Raw genomic sequence first — 19,883 nt, 5'->3', positions numbered from 1 at the left:
TCAAACAAATAGTAGAAACACAGCTCTATATTCTTGAAAAAATTTAAAGTTGTCTGAATTTTCCCTCATTTGAATTTTTGTGTGTACGTGAAGGGTAAAATCATCATTTTACAAAATGTCACTAAGTTTAAAACTGATTTTGAAGACAAATGAGTTAAAATACAACTTCAAAAGTAAGGTATTTCTTTTATGATACTTAGCACATTATTGGGTAATAATTTCATCAAAGCTAATGCATTCCTTAAAGATTGAGATTAAAAATAAAATGCTCAATTATGAGAAAATTGAAATATTTTCCGTTTTTGAAACTCGGTTACAAGTTAACTATAATAACTTTGAAAATTTTACTGATATCAGATTGATTACCCTACTCCATAGATTTCAAAAACATATAATTTTTAATTTTTCAATTAATAGTTAATAAGATACAAGCCTTCAAAAGTGCAACATTTAGCATTTATGAGAATGCTGTTCAGTTTGACCAATTTTCAATCGCATGTAACTATTTAAAAAAAAATTTTAAGCAAAAATATTTTAGACATTTTTATGTAGGCATAAAAGGAACCTGTATACCAAATTTCAGAAAAATCTGTAACCATGCGGCCACCACTTCTTTGAGAATTTTGCTCATTTCGCATGGAATGACCCTAAAGCCATTTTTTTAACGGTAAAAAAATTTCAAACGGAAGCTTACTTGTGGATGATAATGCATAATAGAAGTCAAATCATATTCGACTCCGTGGGGGTTGTCCAACCCTCTCCAGAACTGGGATCGACCTCCGAGAGCAATGTTCCTCCAGAGCACTCTCACGTGACGGTCTCGGTCCAGCCGGGACTGCTCGTGATTCAGACCTAGGGCATGGCCTACTTCGTGGACAACCACATATCTCTGAATGAGGTAAATAAATAAATTGATGAGTTGTAAAAACGATATGTACAGTTTGGCTCCAGAAAGATAAGTTCCGATGGGCGAGGGATTAAACGATTCCATGTGGTAAACTAGGTGAGAGGAAAATTAGTTTGAGAAAAAAAAAAAAAAACATGTTAATGTAGTTGGCATGATATATCGAAAAAAAAAAAAAAAGAAAACTGTTCTATATAAATATGAAACGCATTCAAAAAAAAAAAAAAAAAAATAGTGAGCGAGGTGAGAATTTCTCGCTAATAACGTATTTCGATGACCACTATAGCAATTCTCCTCTTACTATTTGCTCTCCCTTAGAAGAAATGAACTCTCTCAATGCGAAAGCTCATTTTATCAGAGCCAGATTATAACACTTGAAGAGTTGGTTTCGTGAAAAAGTTTCGGTTTTTAAAATAGAATCGAATTCCTGCAAACGACAGATGTGTGAGGATATTTTTAATCCGAGGTTTAAGATACACTCAAAAATAAATACATATAATAATAATAATAATAAAACTAATTGAATTAACCGCTTCAAACTGGATTTTAGATAGATTGTAAGATATTATTAGAAAAACCATCATTTTACAGAATTTCAGTAATATATATATATATATATATATATATATAAACTATTGGATACAGTTTCAATGGTTTTAACTTCAGGAGTTTCATTTGTCTTTCTTTTCATTTTAACTAAGGACAATTGGGGTTTATTTTAATTTTATTAACAATAAACAATAATTGCACTTAACTTTACATTTAAACTTGAGAAAAGAGACTAAGGAAATTTCCAAATACACTTATATTTTATGATAATATTAATTTAAGAATTTCTCCCGGTTTTCCTTTAAGAAAAATCGGAGAGGGGAGAGGGATGAAATCCGTAATAAATTTAACAAAAACGAAGTATATGCTCAAGATAATGGTGTTTCTTTTATAGCCTTTGAAATTTGTTGACGTAACAAAATTTTATCAAAACAGTGTACTAATTTCCTTTAAATCCCAACTCCGATCCCTGTCAGGGTTTACTGTGATTCAGTCAGTGAACACATTCATTTCTGTAAGCCTCTTACACGAATTAGAAGAAGTATTTGAACTACAAAACTTACAAATTGTATGGCAATTGACTTTATGTAGATTGTACTTTCGTTAACCAATATTTTTATTATTTTCACTAAATACGAATAGTTGAATTTTACCTTTTCACATCTGTTTCCGATTGAGAGATCTTGTCCAATTAGAGGCAATAAATTCCTTCCCATCGAAGACCAACAGCTGTTAAGAAAAATTGTCAATCATGAATTCTGTTTCAAGTATAATAAATTTCAACATTAAGTCATAAATCTGTCGGCATTCATAGAGTTGGTAGCTTTTTTTCCTAATTATTTATACAGTGTGTTCCGTTTTAACCTGAAAGACCTTTAATTTCGCAACCGTTAGTCTTAGATGTATACTTCCAATTGCAAATATGTTCAAAATCAGATGCGGAGTTAAGGTAGGGAAAGTTTGAAGCGAGCAGTGTTGCCAGATGGTCAAATCCAGATTTCCCCAATTCCCTTCCAACTTTTCCAGAAAAAGCCATGTTTTTTATCAAAATTCCCCAAAGTCAAAAATTATTTTTCCACTAATATTTTCATAAAATGAATCGGTTTCCTCTAATATTTTTGCCTCTTGAAAATTTTTTTTCCTCCAAATAGCCAAATTTTCTTGTAAAATTCCCCAACTTTTTTTTTCTTCCCATTTTAGCTTTTTTTTGGTCTTCTTTATCTTTATCTTTCTTTATCTTCACTAATAATAAAGCTGAAATTCTCTCTGGATATCTCTCTGTCTGTCAGGATCTCTGTGACGTGCATAGCGCCTAGACCGTTCGGCCGATTTTCATGAAATTTAGCAAAGAATTAGTTTGTAGCATGGAGGTGTGCACCTTTAAGCGATTTTTCAAAAATTCGATTTTGTTCTTTTTCTATTCCAATTTTAAGAATTTCCTGACCAAAATTATCTTAAGATGGACGAATAAATTACCAAGCTATCATAACGTAGAATCGTAACGTGGGTAAGTCAATTGGCGAGAAATTCATCATGCATTATTTGTAAATATACAGGGGAACCAAAAGACCTTTTAATTCTCTACTACGGGCAAAGACGTGCGGGTGCTACTAGTCATAAATACAAGCGCCTGACCGAGAGATATTTTTTCTACTTGCATTTACTACTCTGCTTCTGTACGTACATTTAAACTATGAATATGATTTTTGTATATATTTATCCAAGAACATTCTTCATCACACTTATTTTTACCTGTTTCACGTATCAACTAGTACTCACACAGAACATTGATGCGAATTCCGTAGCAAAATATTCCACATAATGCGAAATACGAATTCCATAAAGTTGAGCAAAGCTAAACAACGCTGTTTGATACAAACAATGTAACTACTACTTCTTGACGCAAATCTAAATACGAGAAAAAATTCCTTTTTTTTTTTTAATTTTCCCCAGAGAATTCCCCTCAAAACTCATTTCCACAAAATTTCCCCAGAGAGCACCAGATTTCCCCAAAATGGGGAAATTTCCCCCAATCTGGCAACACTGGAAGCGAAAATAAAAATGAGTCAAAAAATACGAAATTTAACATTTTATATTGGCCCCAGGTGTCCTAACTTATATTTAGGGAAATAATCTTCATTGAAAAATAATCCCAACACAAAAAGTTTGAAATTAGTACGACCAATATTAATATTGACCAAGATGTGAAACGCAGCGTTTTGTGACTTACACCACTTTTCACTCGCCGTCAATAGAACCTTTTGGGGGAAAATATAGCGGTTAACAAGTGTTTAAAATTATATGTGTGCATAGAGTGTAGTTTTTCAAATTGTTCGAGGTTTTATAGTGTGTTTTTGCGTATCACCACATAACATTTGCATTTATTTTTGAACATCAATGAAAAATATAAATACTTTGTTTTTCTTAGTTTGACGATTTGTCATTCTTCTGAAAGGGTGATAAGTTCCAATCTCATCTTCTGTATGGTCCTTTTAAACTTTGAATTGGAATATCTCCTTGAGTTTTGGTCGCAAAACTCACGTTTTTTGTATCAGTAATAGTTTTTGATGGAGATTATTTCTCTAAACATTAGTTAGGGGACCTAGGGCCCGTATAAAAAATTAAATTTTGCATGTTTTGACCATTTTTTATTTTTGCTTCAAACTTTCAATATCTTAACTCTGCATTTAATTTTGAACATTTTTGCAATTGGAAGTATACATCCAGAACTAACGGTTGTGAAAATAAAGGTCTTTCAGGTTAAAACGGAACACCCTGTATATTGCTAAATTACTATTTCCATAAAGGTAAAAATTATGCAGAAATTTTGTGATCGTTGCATAACATTGCATAATATTTTTAGGCAGCTAAATTTATGACTTCGAAGGAAGAAAATAAATAAATAGCTTATTGATTCCAATATAATGGCGCAAAATTTTACCCATTGATGTCAAAACGCGATAGGGAAAATTACATACACAAAACAGAGAGATATACTTGCACACTAGTCAATTTTTTTGACAAGGGTTTTGTTGTAGGTCAAATGCTTTTCGAATTAAGTGTTTTTCTGTTGGATGATAGTATGTTTAGAGGTAATAAGGAAATAAATAATGTTCTCTTTGAAAGTTGTTAAATTATGTCTACCAGAAGCAAAGATACCACTTCTGGCAAATTTAACCTTTTCAGACTATAAGTTTAAGAGAATATTTGTGTACGCATGTGAAGCTCATTTTTTAGAGGAAGATTTGTAACATAATTGTATGATCACAGTTTGCAATCACTATGAAAATTCATACATTTTTCTCGGAGAATGGTTCTTATATAAGAAACATAAGACACTTTTCTTAGCTTAATTTAATAGATAGAATAATTACGTACCCATTTCTATCTCCTCTGAATCGAACGTACCACAGTTGAGTTGTGCGTTCGACAAATTTGACGCAGGTCATATTTTCCCAGTGTTCCATTGCCTCTCTAATCATTCGCCGGCCCAACGGATTTAATGCTAAAAAAAGCAGGAAAATATGTGAAACATTCCTATCAATTATTGAAAGTGACTCAGAAAAATTAATCTGAATTTAAATTCATTGTTTCGAAAATTATTACGAAAGAACAAAAATGTTCAATGAAAATGACTTAGTTAGGAGAAAAACAAAGTAGGAGAATGTGAGGCAAAGTAAAATGGTTAAGATGATTGAGCTTTTTCAAAATGAACAAATTGGAAATTTATTTTGAAAATTACAGTACATAAAGAAAGAGCATTCTATCTTATAATAAAACTTGCTTTGAAACAGTATTTTTTATTTTTGGCTGTAAATTTGAGTCTTTGAAATTTTTTTTTCATGGGGCAAAGTGAAAAATAAAATATTTTTCTAATTAAGTTTTCCATTCGATTACAAAGCATATTTTTCATCAAAATAATCAGTAAAAGGTTGAATGAATAAATGAAAAGATAATGAAACGATAAACGAAAATTAAATGAATAAATCAATTAATACATAAAGAAAAATAAATGAGCAAGTAAAAGAATAAATTAATAAGAAAATAAGTGAATGAATGAATAAACACACACACACTAGTAAATTACTAAATGAAGGAATGTGAATTTAATGAATGAATTAATTAATGAAAACGTTAGATTAATTAGTTATTGAGTGAGTAAATGAAACAAACGATTTCACTTTGCCCCATCCACTTGCCCCGTATGTACTTGACTGATTGTACAATTTATTTAAAATACAAATAAGCTTATTGTTAACTAAATTAGTACTTCATTGAACATTAAGAATTCTTAATTATTATTTAAAATGTTAGTAAAAATAACTTTATCATTTTATAGTAACAAAAATAATTTTTGACTTTCAACAAAGTATTACAATATGAGTATCAATTTTTTTAAACTGCCTGTATTACCAGATGCTTTAACCTTAGGCATTATTTTTTTCCAGCCTAGAATAGACTACATATGAATTAAAATGTAATATACAGTTAAAATAATATCATATAGGCGAAGCTAGAAGCAGAGTAAATATTTCACCATTTCACTCTGCCCCGCTATTTCACTTTGCCCTATGTTCCCCTACTACTAGAATGAAATAACAGAAATGCACAAAAATATATAGGGTCTGGTGGGGTAAAGTAGTCATAAAATCGTAGGTTTTCAACTTTGGTGGATAATAAATACAACAAATAATTTAAACACCTCAACTTTTTTTGTTGTTATTTTACATTGCATTATTAAAGAACACAGTACACTGAAGTTTAGAAAAAAAAATTGATTTAATTAGTTTTATAACACTTTCTTTTCCGTTTGTATTTATGACCACTTTACCCCATGGGATGGGGTAAAATGGTCATAGCATGGGGTAAAGTGGTCATAGTTAAAAATAAATGCAAAACCATATTAAATAACCCTAATATTTGTATATTTCAGTTATTTTTATGGTTACAAGTATATGCACTAATATATGCGTGTATTCACGAGTATATACGTGTCGTGTAAACATGAGTAATCAGGTTCATATATGAGTAGATACCGTGCATACCTGAGTATATACGTGTATAGTAGACGTATATACGCATATATGTACAAGTGTACATGTGGGTATATACATAACTGTACATAAATGTATATACGGGTATACACGAGTTAATTCGTGGATTCATCCAGTGCGTGTTTGCACGTGTCTACTCACGTATATACACGTATATATGGAAGCACGAGTATATACGTATGTATACGTGTAAACACAATTATATACCTGAAAAAACGTATATACGTACATTTATGGGTCCGTACATACTCGTCAACCAGTACATATATGTATTCACGAGTATATACGCTTACATACATGTATGCCTACAGAGTGAATCCAAGCTCTTGAGCAAAAATCTAAGGGGTGTGAGAAGTGAGGATAAAAAGCAAAGAATAATAAGGAGTTTATGGTCGTTGACGCGCTACATGCACACAAAGCCAGAAACTGATGGATGCAAAACAGGTCACAAATTTTTTACACAAAGATGATTTTACTCAAAATTTAGTTTTTAAGAATATTTAGAGCACTTTTTAAAAGTTACGGCTCGTAGTAGTTCTAATACACGCATCGCAACAAAGGCGCAGCGACGGATGAAAGTTTTTCAAAAGTCTCGTTATTAAAACAGAGAGTGCTTTGTGATTGCGACGCATGCATTACAGCTGCAGGCCGCAAATTTCTTCAATCGCTTTAAAACCTTCTTACAACCTAAAATGTTGTGCAAAATTGTCTTAGTGTAACAAATTTGTGACCTGTTTTGCATCCATCAGTCTTTGGCTTTGCGTGCATGTAGCGCGTCAGCATTGTGTTTGTGACCATATGTTCCTTGGGATTCTTGCTTCTTATCCTCCCCTCTAACACCTGGTAAAAATTTTCCCTAGAGTTTAAACTAACCCTGTATACTTGTATGTCATATGCTTGTATGTAAGTATCTACTCGAGTACGTACGTGTATATACGTGTCTACCTGAGTATATAAGTGTTCGTATACATACGAGTAAAAGCAAGTATATACTTGCATAGTCGAATGTAAGTCTGCATAGATAAAAAATACCCATATCGCAGATACCCATATACGTATTTATTGGTGCATTTATGTGAATACGTTTGTATACGTGCCTACACGATTATATGCGTATGCATACGTATATACTCGTATATTTAACCCCATTTACGATAAAAACAATACATATTAAGTGAAATTAATATTTAATTCATATCTGCCTTATACATAACTCTTAAGTGACATTAGAAGAACAATATTCGTTAAGCCTAATATTATGACCACTTTACCCCATCTTACTGAAATTGTTCTAAAAAATGATCTAAAATATATTCAGCTAACTGCTAATGAGTAAGCGATCTTAAGACATGTAGGAAGCTTCCTGTGCCGTCAATCTGTTCATAATTCTAACAGACAAAATTTCCCACAGAAGTTAAAAGAAGTGTTTAGATTTTTAAAATTTTCATATTTACACAAAATATTTTGTTTACCAAATAAAATTTTGCCAGGTTTGGAAATTTTGTATTAAAAATGTAGTTTTTAACTCTCCGAATCTAAAATAAAATTTTCACATTCATTCGAACATTTATTTCCAAGCTATAGTCATTTATTTGACATATGACCACTTTACCCCATTGACCACTTTCCCCCACCAGACCCTATTTCTGTTATTTATAGAAGTAACCCACAAAATATTAACTCAAACCTGAAGTGCATTTTTACTTCATCAAATACACAAAAAATAGCAATAAAAATAATGATAAATCAAAGCAAAAGGATGTTATTTATGTAGTTCAGAGTTTCCCGAACTGTGTTCCTCGGACCCCCGAGGGTTCACGAATCCATTCCAGGGGGTCCGCGGTGGTATCCAGCTAAAACATTGAATATAATTGAGATTGAAGAACGAGTAACGATATTTTAATTCAAAAAGAAAGAACATTTATGAGGAATAAAAAAGTTCATGCTTAAAGACATGAAGGACGAAGCAGCCCCCCACCCCTCGGAACTCTCGGAAGTAAACACACTACTACTACACTTTAATTAGTTTTGTGTGCATGACTTAACACACTTAAACCAAGCTAACAGTGTTTTGTTCATTAACTTCAAAAGTTCTTTTTTATTAGTAAACTTGTTGTAAAAATTTGATGGTAACATTTTTATTTCTAATTGAATTTCAAATAGACTTTTACTTCCATAACTCAAAATAATAATGTAAGAAATGAAAACCAGACAAGAACTCTGACAAATATACAGAACAATGAATAAATAAATTTAAATGAAAAAAAGCGTAAAAATATATTGGGGGAAAAAAAAAGTTTAACAGTGTGTCAAATCATTTTTTTCCCTTTGCGCCGGGGGGTGAGGGGTAGGAGGAAGGGTCCGCGAAGTTTGAAATTTTTCTAAAAGAGGTCCGTGGAGGTCGGAAGTTTTTGAATCTCTGATTTAGTTGATGCTTTTGTACTACAAAAGTAAATTCTGTCCATAGTTTTTGTTCAACGTACATATACTCATTTACTTCTTATTTAAATCTAACAAATTTAAAAGTATATTACATTCAGATATATCACTTCGTATCTGAAATGGCAAAAGTTGACACACAAGACATGTTAAGACACAAGGTAGTTTGTATCAATCATACGCGATCTTTTGTTATTTATGGTTAATGATATTAAATATTTTTCAGAAAATGCCTACTTTTACCTCATTCCTGCCATCATATGCAATGTGTACCGCAATTTGAATGAATATTTAAAGTTTTTTATTTTTATTTTAAAGCAGGCTATTTTCCCTGCTGTGTTTGGATGGAATTGCCGTGTTCAGGTAAAGGGCAGTAACTGCAAATATTTCATTTTGTCATCTATTGTACGTTATCTTTATTGTACTCGTACAACCTCATTTATTTGGTTTCCACTGAAAAAAAAAGCGCGAAAAAAAGTCTAATTAAAATATTTTCCTATTGTTAGTATTGAATCCACCACAGATTTCTTCAAATATCTCGAAAACTCATTGCTGCAGATACTGCCGTTTACCTGCACACGGCGGTATTGTGTACTTACAGTAATGTAGAGTATAATATACGGTCGATCTTGGCCAAAGAGCGAGTAGGTTTATGGTTCCTTTCCTGTGGGAAAGCTCTTTGTGGTCATCGGCATATTTAGGAACCACAATGTCTCCTTCAACGATTCGTTCTCCCGTCTCTGTGAAGCTGGGATTGGCTCCGAACAGCAGCAGCTGGAAAGCAATGAGAGTGAAACAGAATTGAATTCCTGGTAATTTATCCCTTCTCACCATCATGCCGTTCTTTTAATAAACAGAAATGACTTTGTAGTTGGTCGATCGTTTTGAAATGTTTATGAAGCGGTTAAACGTTACATGTGCTACCAGGCCCGTGTCCAGGATTCCATAAAGGGAGGGGTTTTTGCAGGCCTGTCATTTCAAAATTTTTTTTTTTTTTTGGGGGGGGGGTGCAAAACATTTGTTTAATAGTCACAATGAGGGGCTTAGCGGTTCAGAGGGCAGGGGGGATGGTTCAAATCCGCAGAAGATTAGATTTTGAGTTATACAGTGGTGGACAAAATTATAGACTCAATTTTTTTTATTTTGTTTCATTTACAACATGACTCAGTTTAAATTATTTTCATTGAAGTAAAGATGAATAGTTGAAGAAATAGTTCTAAAATTAGTACATCTTATCAGTTAAATTAAAAAATTCATAAAATTAGAAAATTTGCAAATTTAATATTTTATCATTACGTGAAACCTGGACAAAAATATAAACTCAAAGGTAAAAAATCCAGGATTACGAGAAAGTTTCGTTCGAAAATGTTAATTTAACGCCATAGAATGAATAAATGTTGCCATCAGTGATTGCTAAAAGTTTGGTTTTTGGAAATTTATGAGAAACATATAAATGCACTGCTGGACAAAATTATAAACTCATTTTTTTTTTCATTTTTTCAATCATAATTTAACTCAGTTAAAAAAATTTTTGTTCCAGTAAAGATAAATAACTCTTTTAGCATGGTAAAGCAGGATTGGCATTTCTTAATGGAAGATAGAACGCTGCAGATTACCAATTAATACTGGAAGATCATCTCTTACCTTTTGCTTATCTGATTCCTGGAGGTAACTGGTCATTTAAGCAAGATAACGCGAGTGTACGCACAGCGAAAAGTACAAAAGAATGGTTCAAGCGCTGGGGTATCAAAGTAATCAAATGGCCAGCTCGTAGTCCGGATCTTAATCCGATTGAAAATCTTTGGGGGACCTCGGTTCGCAAAGTTTATCATGATCGGCACCAGTACCAAACCACAGGGGAATTAAAAAGGGCAATACTTTCAGCATGCAACCATATGTCACTGCAGCTGTTGGAAACTCTTGTGAAATCTACATGCCCAGCCGCATATTCGAGGTAATTCAGAAAACTGAGGACCCAACTCGTTTTTAAAAGTTTGTAGTTTACACTAATGGCTAGATTTAATGCAGTGATAATTTTTAAAACGTTTCAAATATTGATTTTTTTTATTTTTTTTTCAATTTATCCATGTTAATAGCAAATTTACATTTTCCTAAATCTATGCTTTTGTTTTACTGAAGTAATTGCAAATGTAACTTAATTAAACTCGAAAAAAAATTTAAATTTTTCAGCTTATAATTGTGTTTATGCAGTATTGTAAGTTTTCAATTTTGTAATTCAGCATTGGTTCATTTTTGGTTATTAAATGATTAAATATTTGAATAAAATTCTACCAAACTTCAGAGTTTCTTACTTTTGAGTTGATACTTTTGTCCAGGTTTCATGCATTATAAAGATATTAAAGTTTTTTTTAATTAAATTATTTATTTTATAAAGTTTATGAGTTATACTGAATTTAGGACTATTTAGTCAGTTATTTATCTTTACTGGAACAAAAAGTTTTTTTAACTGAGTTAAATTATGATTGAAAAAAAAAGAAAAAAAAATGAGTTTATAATTTTGTCCAGCGGTGCATTTATATGTTTCTCATTAATTTCCAAAAACAAAACTTTTAGCAATCACTGATGGTAACATTTATTCATTCTATGGCGTTAAATTAACATTTTGGAACGAAACTTTCTCATATTCCTGGTAATTTTTATCTCTGAGTTTATACTTTTGTCCAGGTTTCACGTAATGATAAAATATTAAATTTGCAAATTATCTAATTTTATGAATTTTTTAATTTAATTGATAAGATGTACTAATTTTAGAACTATTTCTTCAACTATTCATCTTTACTTCAATGAAAATAATTTAAACTGAGTCATGTTGTAATCGAAACAAAAGAAAAAAAAATTGAGTCTATACTTTTGTCCACCACTGTATACTACCTATTCTAATAATATATTTTATGCACAGCAGAACCTCGTTTATCCAGCCCCTGTTTATCCGGATCAAATTTGTAGAAAAAAATATATTTACGTAAATAATCATTTAAAATTATGATTTCAAGAAGGGAAGTTTAAATACGCCAAACACTCGGTTTCATTTCGATCAAGCGTACTATTCCTGCAACGGACATACAATAAAGTATAGTACTAATTTAGCAAACAATATGATATACTTTGGATGTCAGCCCAATGCTATATATTGCAGCTGAATTATATATAATTGATGAAGTAATTGAGAAAAAACGGTATGATATAGTTTTGTTAGAAAGCATTGTTTTTTGGTGCAATAAAAGACAAGTCTGCATATTTAAGAATATTATTGATTATTATCAGGATTTTCGTTTTTTAGGATTGCCTTTGGTCCCATCTAGTTCGGATAAATGAGGTTGTATTGTACATACATGTAAGGATCGCTATGAGCCCCACCTCCTAGAAGGAAATTTCTGGTTGCGCAAGAAAACCTCAGTATTTATCCATTTTACTGCTTGTTTAGATTCCAACCTATTATCTGTTTAATGTGCAATATATTGCAACAAATACTGAGAAAATTTCACAAATTCTTTTATGACATATGTTTTCAGGTTTTAATATTCTAAGATAATGCTTAGCAAACTAAATAGGAAGAGTTTCGATGCCAGATGTAAATTACATAAACAAACCCATCAATTACTATGCAAGCGGCAGCACTCATCGCTTTTTGTGACACGCCCCACATCAAAACCCCTTATGAGACGCAATATTAAACGTGTATTGACAGCTTATTCAACCGTTCCTCCATCTCTGTTTTTCCAAAATATGATTTTAGTTGATTAAGAGAAGACAGTCGCAAGTTGCCAGGCAACTTCAAAGAGAATGCTTTTTAAAAAAAAGTTCTGTACACAAATTACAACATTAAAGCTAATTGTTAAGCATGCACAATTCTTCATTTATTTTCTTATTTTTTCCCCAATGGGAGGGGTTTAACCCCTAAAACCCTCCCCTTGGACACGGCTCTGTGTGCTACCTTGGTCAAGATTCATTCCAGTTTTTCACAGCTCTTCGGGGGGAGGGGGAGTATAAATATATACAGTTGGCTCTCTATTTAACGACTTTCAAGGACCACAAAAAATCGTCCTTAAGTAGAATTCGTCCGTAGAATACTTCTAAAACTACAATGGAGCATCCGGGACCGTGGAAAGTCGTCTTTAAATAGAGAATCGTCAAATAGAGATCCAACTGTATTGCAAGCCGCCCGCCTTGCCTAGCGGTCAGAGAAGTCAGACTGCGGATGAGAAAGTCCTGTATTCGAATTTCGGCTCGCTATGTCCATGTACTTTCTCTCAACTTTCTTTGTGTGACTGTGTTGTTGTGCTGTGAATGGTTACCTACCCTATAAAAGGGTCCTTATTGCATGTATGTACTGTGGGGTGGTTCAAAAAGATTTTTTTTTTTTAGCTAGCGTTCAGGACACCTCCTATTTTTTTAGACTTACTAATTGTATTATGCTGTAAAAGCTTTAGCCTCTTACTCAAATTTTAAGAGGGTGCTCAGTGACCCCTCAATTTAACATTAACTATAGCATAAAAAATGTCAAATTTAGAAACATTTAATTTCCACAGCTGTTTTTTTTTTGTTAATAAGTATTTTATTGCAATCTATATGCATATTACTCGTGTATATTATAATATGTAGCCTTGTTTTTTTAGTTCAATGCATTTTTTAACCCCCCTCCCCATGCTTATGAAATTTGGGGGACGGCGTTGAGCACCCTTTTTCAGTTGAAATAGGAAGCTGAAATTCTTCCAGTATATTGCTATCCACAAATCTAAAAATATTGAGAGATGTCCTGTTATCTAGGAGAAACTTTTATTACATGTAGTTTTGAACCACCCTAGTGTACTGTGGAAGTCGAACTCCACACCAAATTACGGTACAGTTGGAGAAGTGAAGTAGCGCACCCCAAATTGCCAACCTAGCTGACACACCATTTAATGTTGACACAATACAATAACAAACGTCCTAAAGAGCAAAAAGAGCTATATTGTGACTCTTTGCTGAATATTTACGTCTTTAGAATTATGCTTCATATAATTAGGTAATTCCGCTGTCGCTCCAAACAGTATCAGTTAGAAAATGTAATTATTTTCTGAATTGTTTACAATATCTTAACATCCTGCCTTTGTTTATGCTTTTTTTTCATTATATGTTAGATATGTCTTAAAGATTCATTTCAGTTTTTCCTAGTTCTTCGATGGGGTGTATAATGATATACTGAAAGCGTTTTAAAGGGCAAAAAGAGTTTAATCACGTACAAAGAAATTACTTAGTCAGCTAAATATTTACGTCTTTTGAATTATGTTTCATGTGAATAAATTCAATCCTCGTATGGCAAAAATTATTATACTATCCGGGGTCATTCGACAACCTTTTGTCGAATAATTGTACTGCCCAGCTCACACTTTTCTACGCCAAAAAATTGGGTCCTTAAAACTTTGAAACACAAATCTGAATTTTTTTTTGAAAGTTTTTGTTGTGAACGTTGTTTTCCTTACAATTACTTTGCCCCACAAAGTATTTATTTCTTAAACATATGCGTGTAATTCTGGAAATTTATTGTCTTCTAAAAATATTTGCAGCAAATTTTCTGAAATAAATTCTAGGTAAGCTATTTAAAAACTGAAAATTTATTGTAATTAGATCATAACACACGTTTAAGGGCAGGCTGTAAACGTGTATTTTGAGTATTTATGTTTAAAAAGGCGTCGTATTGCAAATATGCAAATTTGCATCAGATAAACTATTGTTACAGAAAATTATAAAACGATAAGTAAATAGTTTTCAGTAAAATTAAAGCATTTAAATTAATTAACTTTTCTTACCTCTAGTAAGAACCTTTTAATCCAGAAAGAAAATTTGAACAATAATTAATCAAGAATAAAATAAGGCAACGTTTAAAATGTAATTGACCATATAAGTACATTTAATTTTTTAAAAGTCTTCTTACTGCTCGTAGAAACTTTTAAAATTGTATTTTTCTAGATCATTCACATTCACATCCAAAGAATGAAAAATTACTGTCAATAATAGGAGGGTAATTTCAGTGAATATTAGCTAAAAACTAGCCGATTATCAACACCAGAAAAGCAATCATTTTTTCATTTTCTTATTATCTTTATTTGAGCGTACTATCACTTGGGTAATCTTACCTTATCATCAGCAAGACTTTTCAGATCTTCTTTTGCTTTCATGTTAAAAATCTGAAATAGTACAAAAAATTGTAAACGATACGTAACTCTGGATTTTAAAAATGATGCAGTGAGAAGCAAAGGGATGTAAGTGACAGAATTAAAAATTTAGAAATAACCAGCACAAATGATATGAGAATATCTCCTCTTCCTTGGTGCAAGAAATAGACTAGCAGCCCTAGTAGGTGCTGCTGTAAAGAATAATTTAGAGGGGAAAAAATATGATAGCCAACCTAGTATCTCAACTTTAAACACGATTTAGTAGAAATTTTAAACAGTCCACTTACATCCCCTTGCTATCGTTTTTGCTGATTTTAAAAATATTTTCAGGGGCCCCTAAACCTTCCCCCTTGCTTCAAATGATCATGTTTTTGAATTTTCCCCATCTCTGGTCTTTCAGAAAAACGTTAATGGTTAAAAAATGCAACCTTCCCCTTCAAATCAAAACAATGGCCTATTTGAATTCAGGGGATCACTTTGCAAATAAATCAGCAGGAATAGTGACAGAAGCATTTTTCATTCCGCACAGTGCTATTCGTACGCCCCAACTCAGAGTTACTCTATGTTGAACGTAATGGCTCACTTCTGTGCATGCGTAGTATGTGTATAAAATATTATATTTATTTCTTACTTCTGCTTCTCTTTCTTCGTTATCCATGATAACATAGTCACTTTCGTCCTCCTTCGCTTCTGAACTATAGTGTTGATGGCCAGAATTGCAAGAATCAGAACTTTCATGTGGAGCATACATTTCGGGTGGGAGGTCGTATTCTTCAATCTGCGGTTAGAAAGGAAATATCATTCTTGTAAAAGGAAATAACCAAAGTTCTGTATCACAAAATTACACATTACTGCAGACACATGTTCAGGGCTTCAAGGAACCCCTTTTTCTATTCAAAATAGTGAGCTTTTGGATGAAAAAAAAATTATGCGACAAAACGTTGGTTATTTCATCTTACTTATCTGCACGAAGGTATTTATTTATTCCTTATCATTTTTGCGTTGGTGGTAAAAAGGTGAAGGTGAAGCTACAAATCTAGTTGATATCTTTCAAATGATTCCTAAGATAAAAGTGTTACCAAAACTACACAAACGATAGCACCAACAATATTGCACTTTTCGAGATCATCTTTAATGCCCTGTGAAAAGGAGGCCTAGCGTTCCTAAGGGACACTATGTTTTCAGAAGCCGAAAAAGAATGCAAAAGCCATTTTGTGTCAAGATATAATCTTTTCACGTTTTCCAATTACAAGTGTTTTCATAACCTTTACCAAAATACTAGTCCGCAGCCTTTTACTGTTAAACTTAAATGCTGATTTATCTTCACTTGATAAAGTAATAATGATAGCCTTTTCCCACAGGAAAGAAGAAGCATCTATGTCATTCCAGATTTTATTAAATGCACTCAAGAAGTTTAAATCTTTAGGATTCAATCACTTTTTACCGAACTTATTCATCATACGGGAGAAATGGATAAGAAAATATTAAATAAATTGAGAAAAGGCTAAGAAAATGCTTTATTCGTACATAAATGAATTAGTAACAGAAATTAAAAAAAAAAAAAAACTAGAAACTCTTACCGGTCTTTCATTTGGAGATTCTAAATGGGTTGCGGCCAACGCATCTTCCAGCAAATCGTCCAGTACGGGCAGAGCGAATGTAATTAAGGCTGTCTGAAAAATATAAAAAGTGACATTTTTCATTGACTAAAAATATTTAGGTGTATGCATTGAAAATCATGACACAAAGGTCGATGCACAATTGTTATTGATTTTGATTTAAAAAAAATGTAAGAGAAAATCAGGTTAAGTATATTAGAAGACACTGTTACAGCAACTAAAAAGGTTCATTACAGCAAGTATGGTATAGAATCAAAAACCTCTTAAGTCAAAAATAGGATTGAATTTTCAACAAATTGTAACACAAAATAAGTTCGTAAGCTTACTTTTACAGAGTTTAATCACCAAAATTAATGAAGAGAAATCAACGTAGATTGATTTTCAAACCGGTCGACACATCACTCACAGCATTTACCTTTTCAGTAGGTTGCACTGTATGTGGTTATTTGGTAATTAATTTATATATTGTTTGTAAACTTTGTATTTTCTAAAAAAAAAAAAATACACACTTACGTGCAGCAGCAATAAGTAGAAAAACAGAAGCAATAACCACACATTCTTTCCTTCCATAAGGGATTTGATTCAAAGCAGTTTTGCAGCCTGAAATACATTTTAATTCATTGAGGCACTAAAAGGTCATACAAATCAAAGACTATGTCTAATTCTTAATAGATCATTTATTCAAATAAATGAATAATAAATACGTAAAATAAAACACAATAAATAAATAAATAAATAACTAATGGATAAATGAATGAAAGAAAATTCATAAAATAGCTAAAACACCATTTAAACTTATTAAAAAAATAACTTTAAAATCGGAGAGTTCCGAGTTCGAATCCGGGTCAGTACATGCTCGTTAAATACGCGGGTCAGAAAGTTCCGTGGTCGGTCACTAGCAGTTACCATAGATGTAGTGCTGCTGGAGACTTTTCTTCCCATTCAGAGCTATTCCTAAATCGTGGAGGTGGGGTCATTATCTATCGTTGCAAATCCGGACTCCTCTCCATTTGTGGGCTTCGTTTTCTCAGGAGCCAATAGTACTCGCTACGCGAATGCGGCCTGGACCTCTTCATTGCAATTTTTTTTCCAGGAAACTAATACCATGAGGGGTTGAGAAATTACGTTTCATCGTTCTGGAAACCCAATTGACCAATTAACAAGACTGCGTGGAACGCCAAATTACCTCACATTTTCACTATCAGCAAAATTTTGCGTGTGAGTATACAGACCTTTTCGTATTCTAAGCCAAAGGAAAATATTTTTTACTAGACACAGGCCTATTAACACTATACTGTTTAGGAATTTAGATATTTTTCAAATTGAGATCTGAAGAGTAAAGACTGTCGTACGACGGTTCCGATCCCTTCTGCAGATTACTGCGACGATTTATTCAATCACACAACGATATTTTTACCTCATACATAAATATATACGGCGCGCAACGGGGGATTGGTGGTTGGAGATAACCCCAATGTTTGGGGGGTTGGAGATAAACCCCACAAGAATCCTCGTTTCAAGCCATACTAGAGATGTAAAATTTCCGGAAATTTTGAAGTGGTGGAAAAAAACTGGTTTTTTACCGGTTTTTTTCTGGAAAAATTGGAAAAAATGGAAAATTTTATTTATTTATGAATAAAATTTGGGTTTCTTAAAAGCTCTGTGTTTCTTGTAACATATAAAGGATTAAGTATTAAAAAATATATGCTATCCACACGTCTTCTTTTTCTGCTTGACAGAAATACACATAAAGGTAAGATTAATTAGAAGAAAAAACCTTTTTGTTTTATAACTGAGTAGAGGGCTTTCATGGTCAAACCCAGAAATAAGTCAAGTCGTCACTCAACCAATAATATTGGGTAATGTGTGTCTAATCATAACAATTACATTTTCTATTTTAGATTCCCTTTGAAACTTCCGAAATTTTCGACTTTCAAACATGATTGATTTTTTTTTTTTTTTTTTTGAAGAAAAATAATACAATGTTACTGTCTGAAAATGAAAGCTATTGAGTTTTGATTTTTTTCCAATCCAGTCTAAGTCCAAATCAAAACTAAATTGGTTTTTCTTAAGCTGAACCAAAATTAAACTGGAGTTTAAGTTTATTCATACGGTCGTGCTAAGCACAGTAGTAAAAGTAAGTAAAGTAGTTATACCAGCCCTTTTGAACAAATTTGAGTAATTATAACCAAGTTGTTCTTTGTTTCGTAGTAGTGGCTCAAGCGCCCCCCCCCTTTGGAAATGAAAAGTTCCCTCCTTTTAATATTTTTTTCTTTGTGAAAATGTAAAAACATTTTCTGTCCAGCCATTACACTGTCAAAAATGAAACGCTCAATTTTGACGATTCGGCAATCCTCGAGCACTATTTCGTTATTTTCTACGATCCTTTCGTCACCGAATCACGTGATATTTGACGAAACCAGAAATCTCAAATTTTTCACGAAATAATTTCGTCCCGATTTCGTCACATTGCAGTGCATTCTGGGAGTTTTCGTTTCAGTCTTGTACTTGCTCGTTAAAATATTTTACGGCAGTTATTCTAAAGGATTCATAAAGACGGTTAGTATTTATTAAAATTTGTATGTGCAATGTGCCTTCTTTTATGTATTGTTACATTTTTTGTTTAGTGTTGTGTTTATTGTTGGATTTAAAACACATTAAAATTGAAAACGACCTGTTCGATTTGGTTTGGAATTCTGTATAAACTAACTTTGAGTCACCTCCACGTTAGGCTTAACTAGCGTTATTTTTTATTTGCAAATGAAAATGTGTGTTTGTTGACATTTGTTTCCGAAAACATACTTCCTTTATTTCCCCCCGTTAGATAATTGACAAAGATGATCAAAGCATTTTTACGAATTTAAACTTACATAAAAAATTCCACCGTCGCTACAGCAACGCAGATAATAAATACAGCGCCTTGATAAATAGCATAGAACTTTGAAGCTTTTAATTTCAACGTTGAATATGTTTCATGGTTATGTGTTTTCATTCTTCTTCATGAATTTTACTAATATAATTCTGGTGAACGAAGTGTTTTTGTTTAATAATTCAAAATTTTTTTACTCTGCATTTTTATTTTCTTAAACAAATTGCCGCTCCCCTCCCCCACCCTCTCTCTAAGTATTGGTATTTTTTTCTT

The 19,883-nt window shown here is 32.3% G+C and overlaps 1 protein-coding gene across 1 annotated transcript in view; it reads right to left on the bottom strand.

Moving 5' to 3' along the window:
- Positions 1 to 17,683, bottom strand: part of LOC129216468 (blastula protease 10-like) — a 55,224-nt gene extending 37,541 nt beyond the window's left edge. Inside the window, exons 1-8 of the mRNA XM_054850686.1 lie at positions 17,648 to 17,683; positions 16,703 to 16,795; positions 15,754 to 15,900; positions 15,084 to 15,134; positions 9,546 to 9,720; positions 4,832 to 4,958; positions 2,107 to 2,182; positions 695 to 889 (exon numbers count right to left, since the gene is read on the bottom strand). Coding sequence (XP_054706661.1) covers positions 695 to 889; positions 2,107 to 2,182; positions 4,832 to 4,958; positions 9,546 to 9,720; positions 15,084 to 15,134; positions 15,754 to 15,900; positions 16,703 to 16,795; positions 17,648 to 17,683 — 900 coding nt within the window. The remainder of the gene's footprint in view (positions 1 to 694; positions 890 to 2,106; positions 2,183 to 4,831; positions 4,959 to 9,545; positions 9,721 to 15,083; positions 15,135 to 15,753; positions 15,901 to 16,702; positions 16,796 to 17,647) is intronic.
- Between the last annotated feature and the right edge of the window lie 2,200 nt (positions 17,684 to 19,883).

Source organism: Uloborus diversus, chromosome 1 (genome assembly GCF_026930045.1).
Source record: "Uloborus diversus isolate 005 chromosome 1, Udiv.v.3.1, whole genome shotgun sequence".
Lineage (NCBI taxonomy): Eukaryota > Metazoa > Arthropoda > Arachnida > Araneae > Uloboridae > Uloborus > Uloborus diversus.
This window is presented reverse-complemented; position numbering and strand designations above follow the sequence as displayed.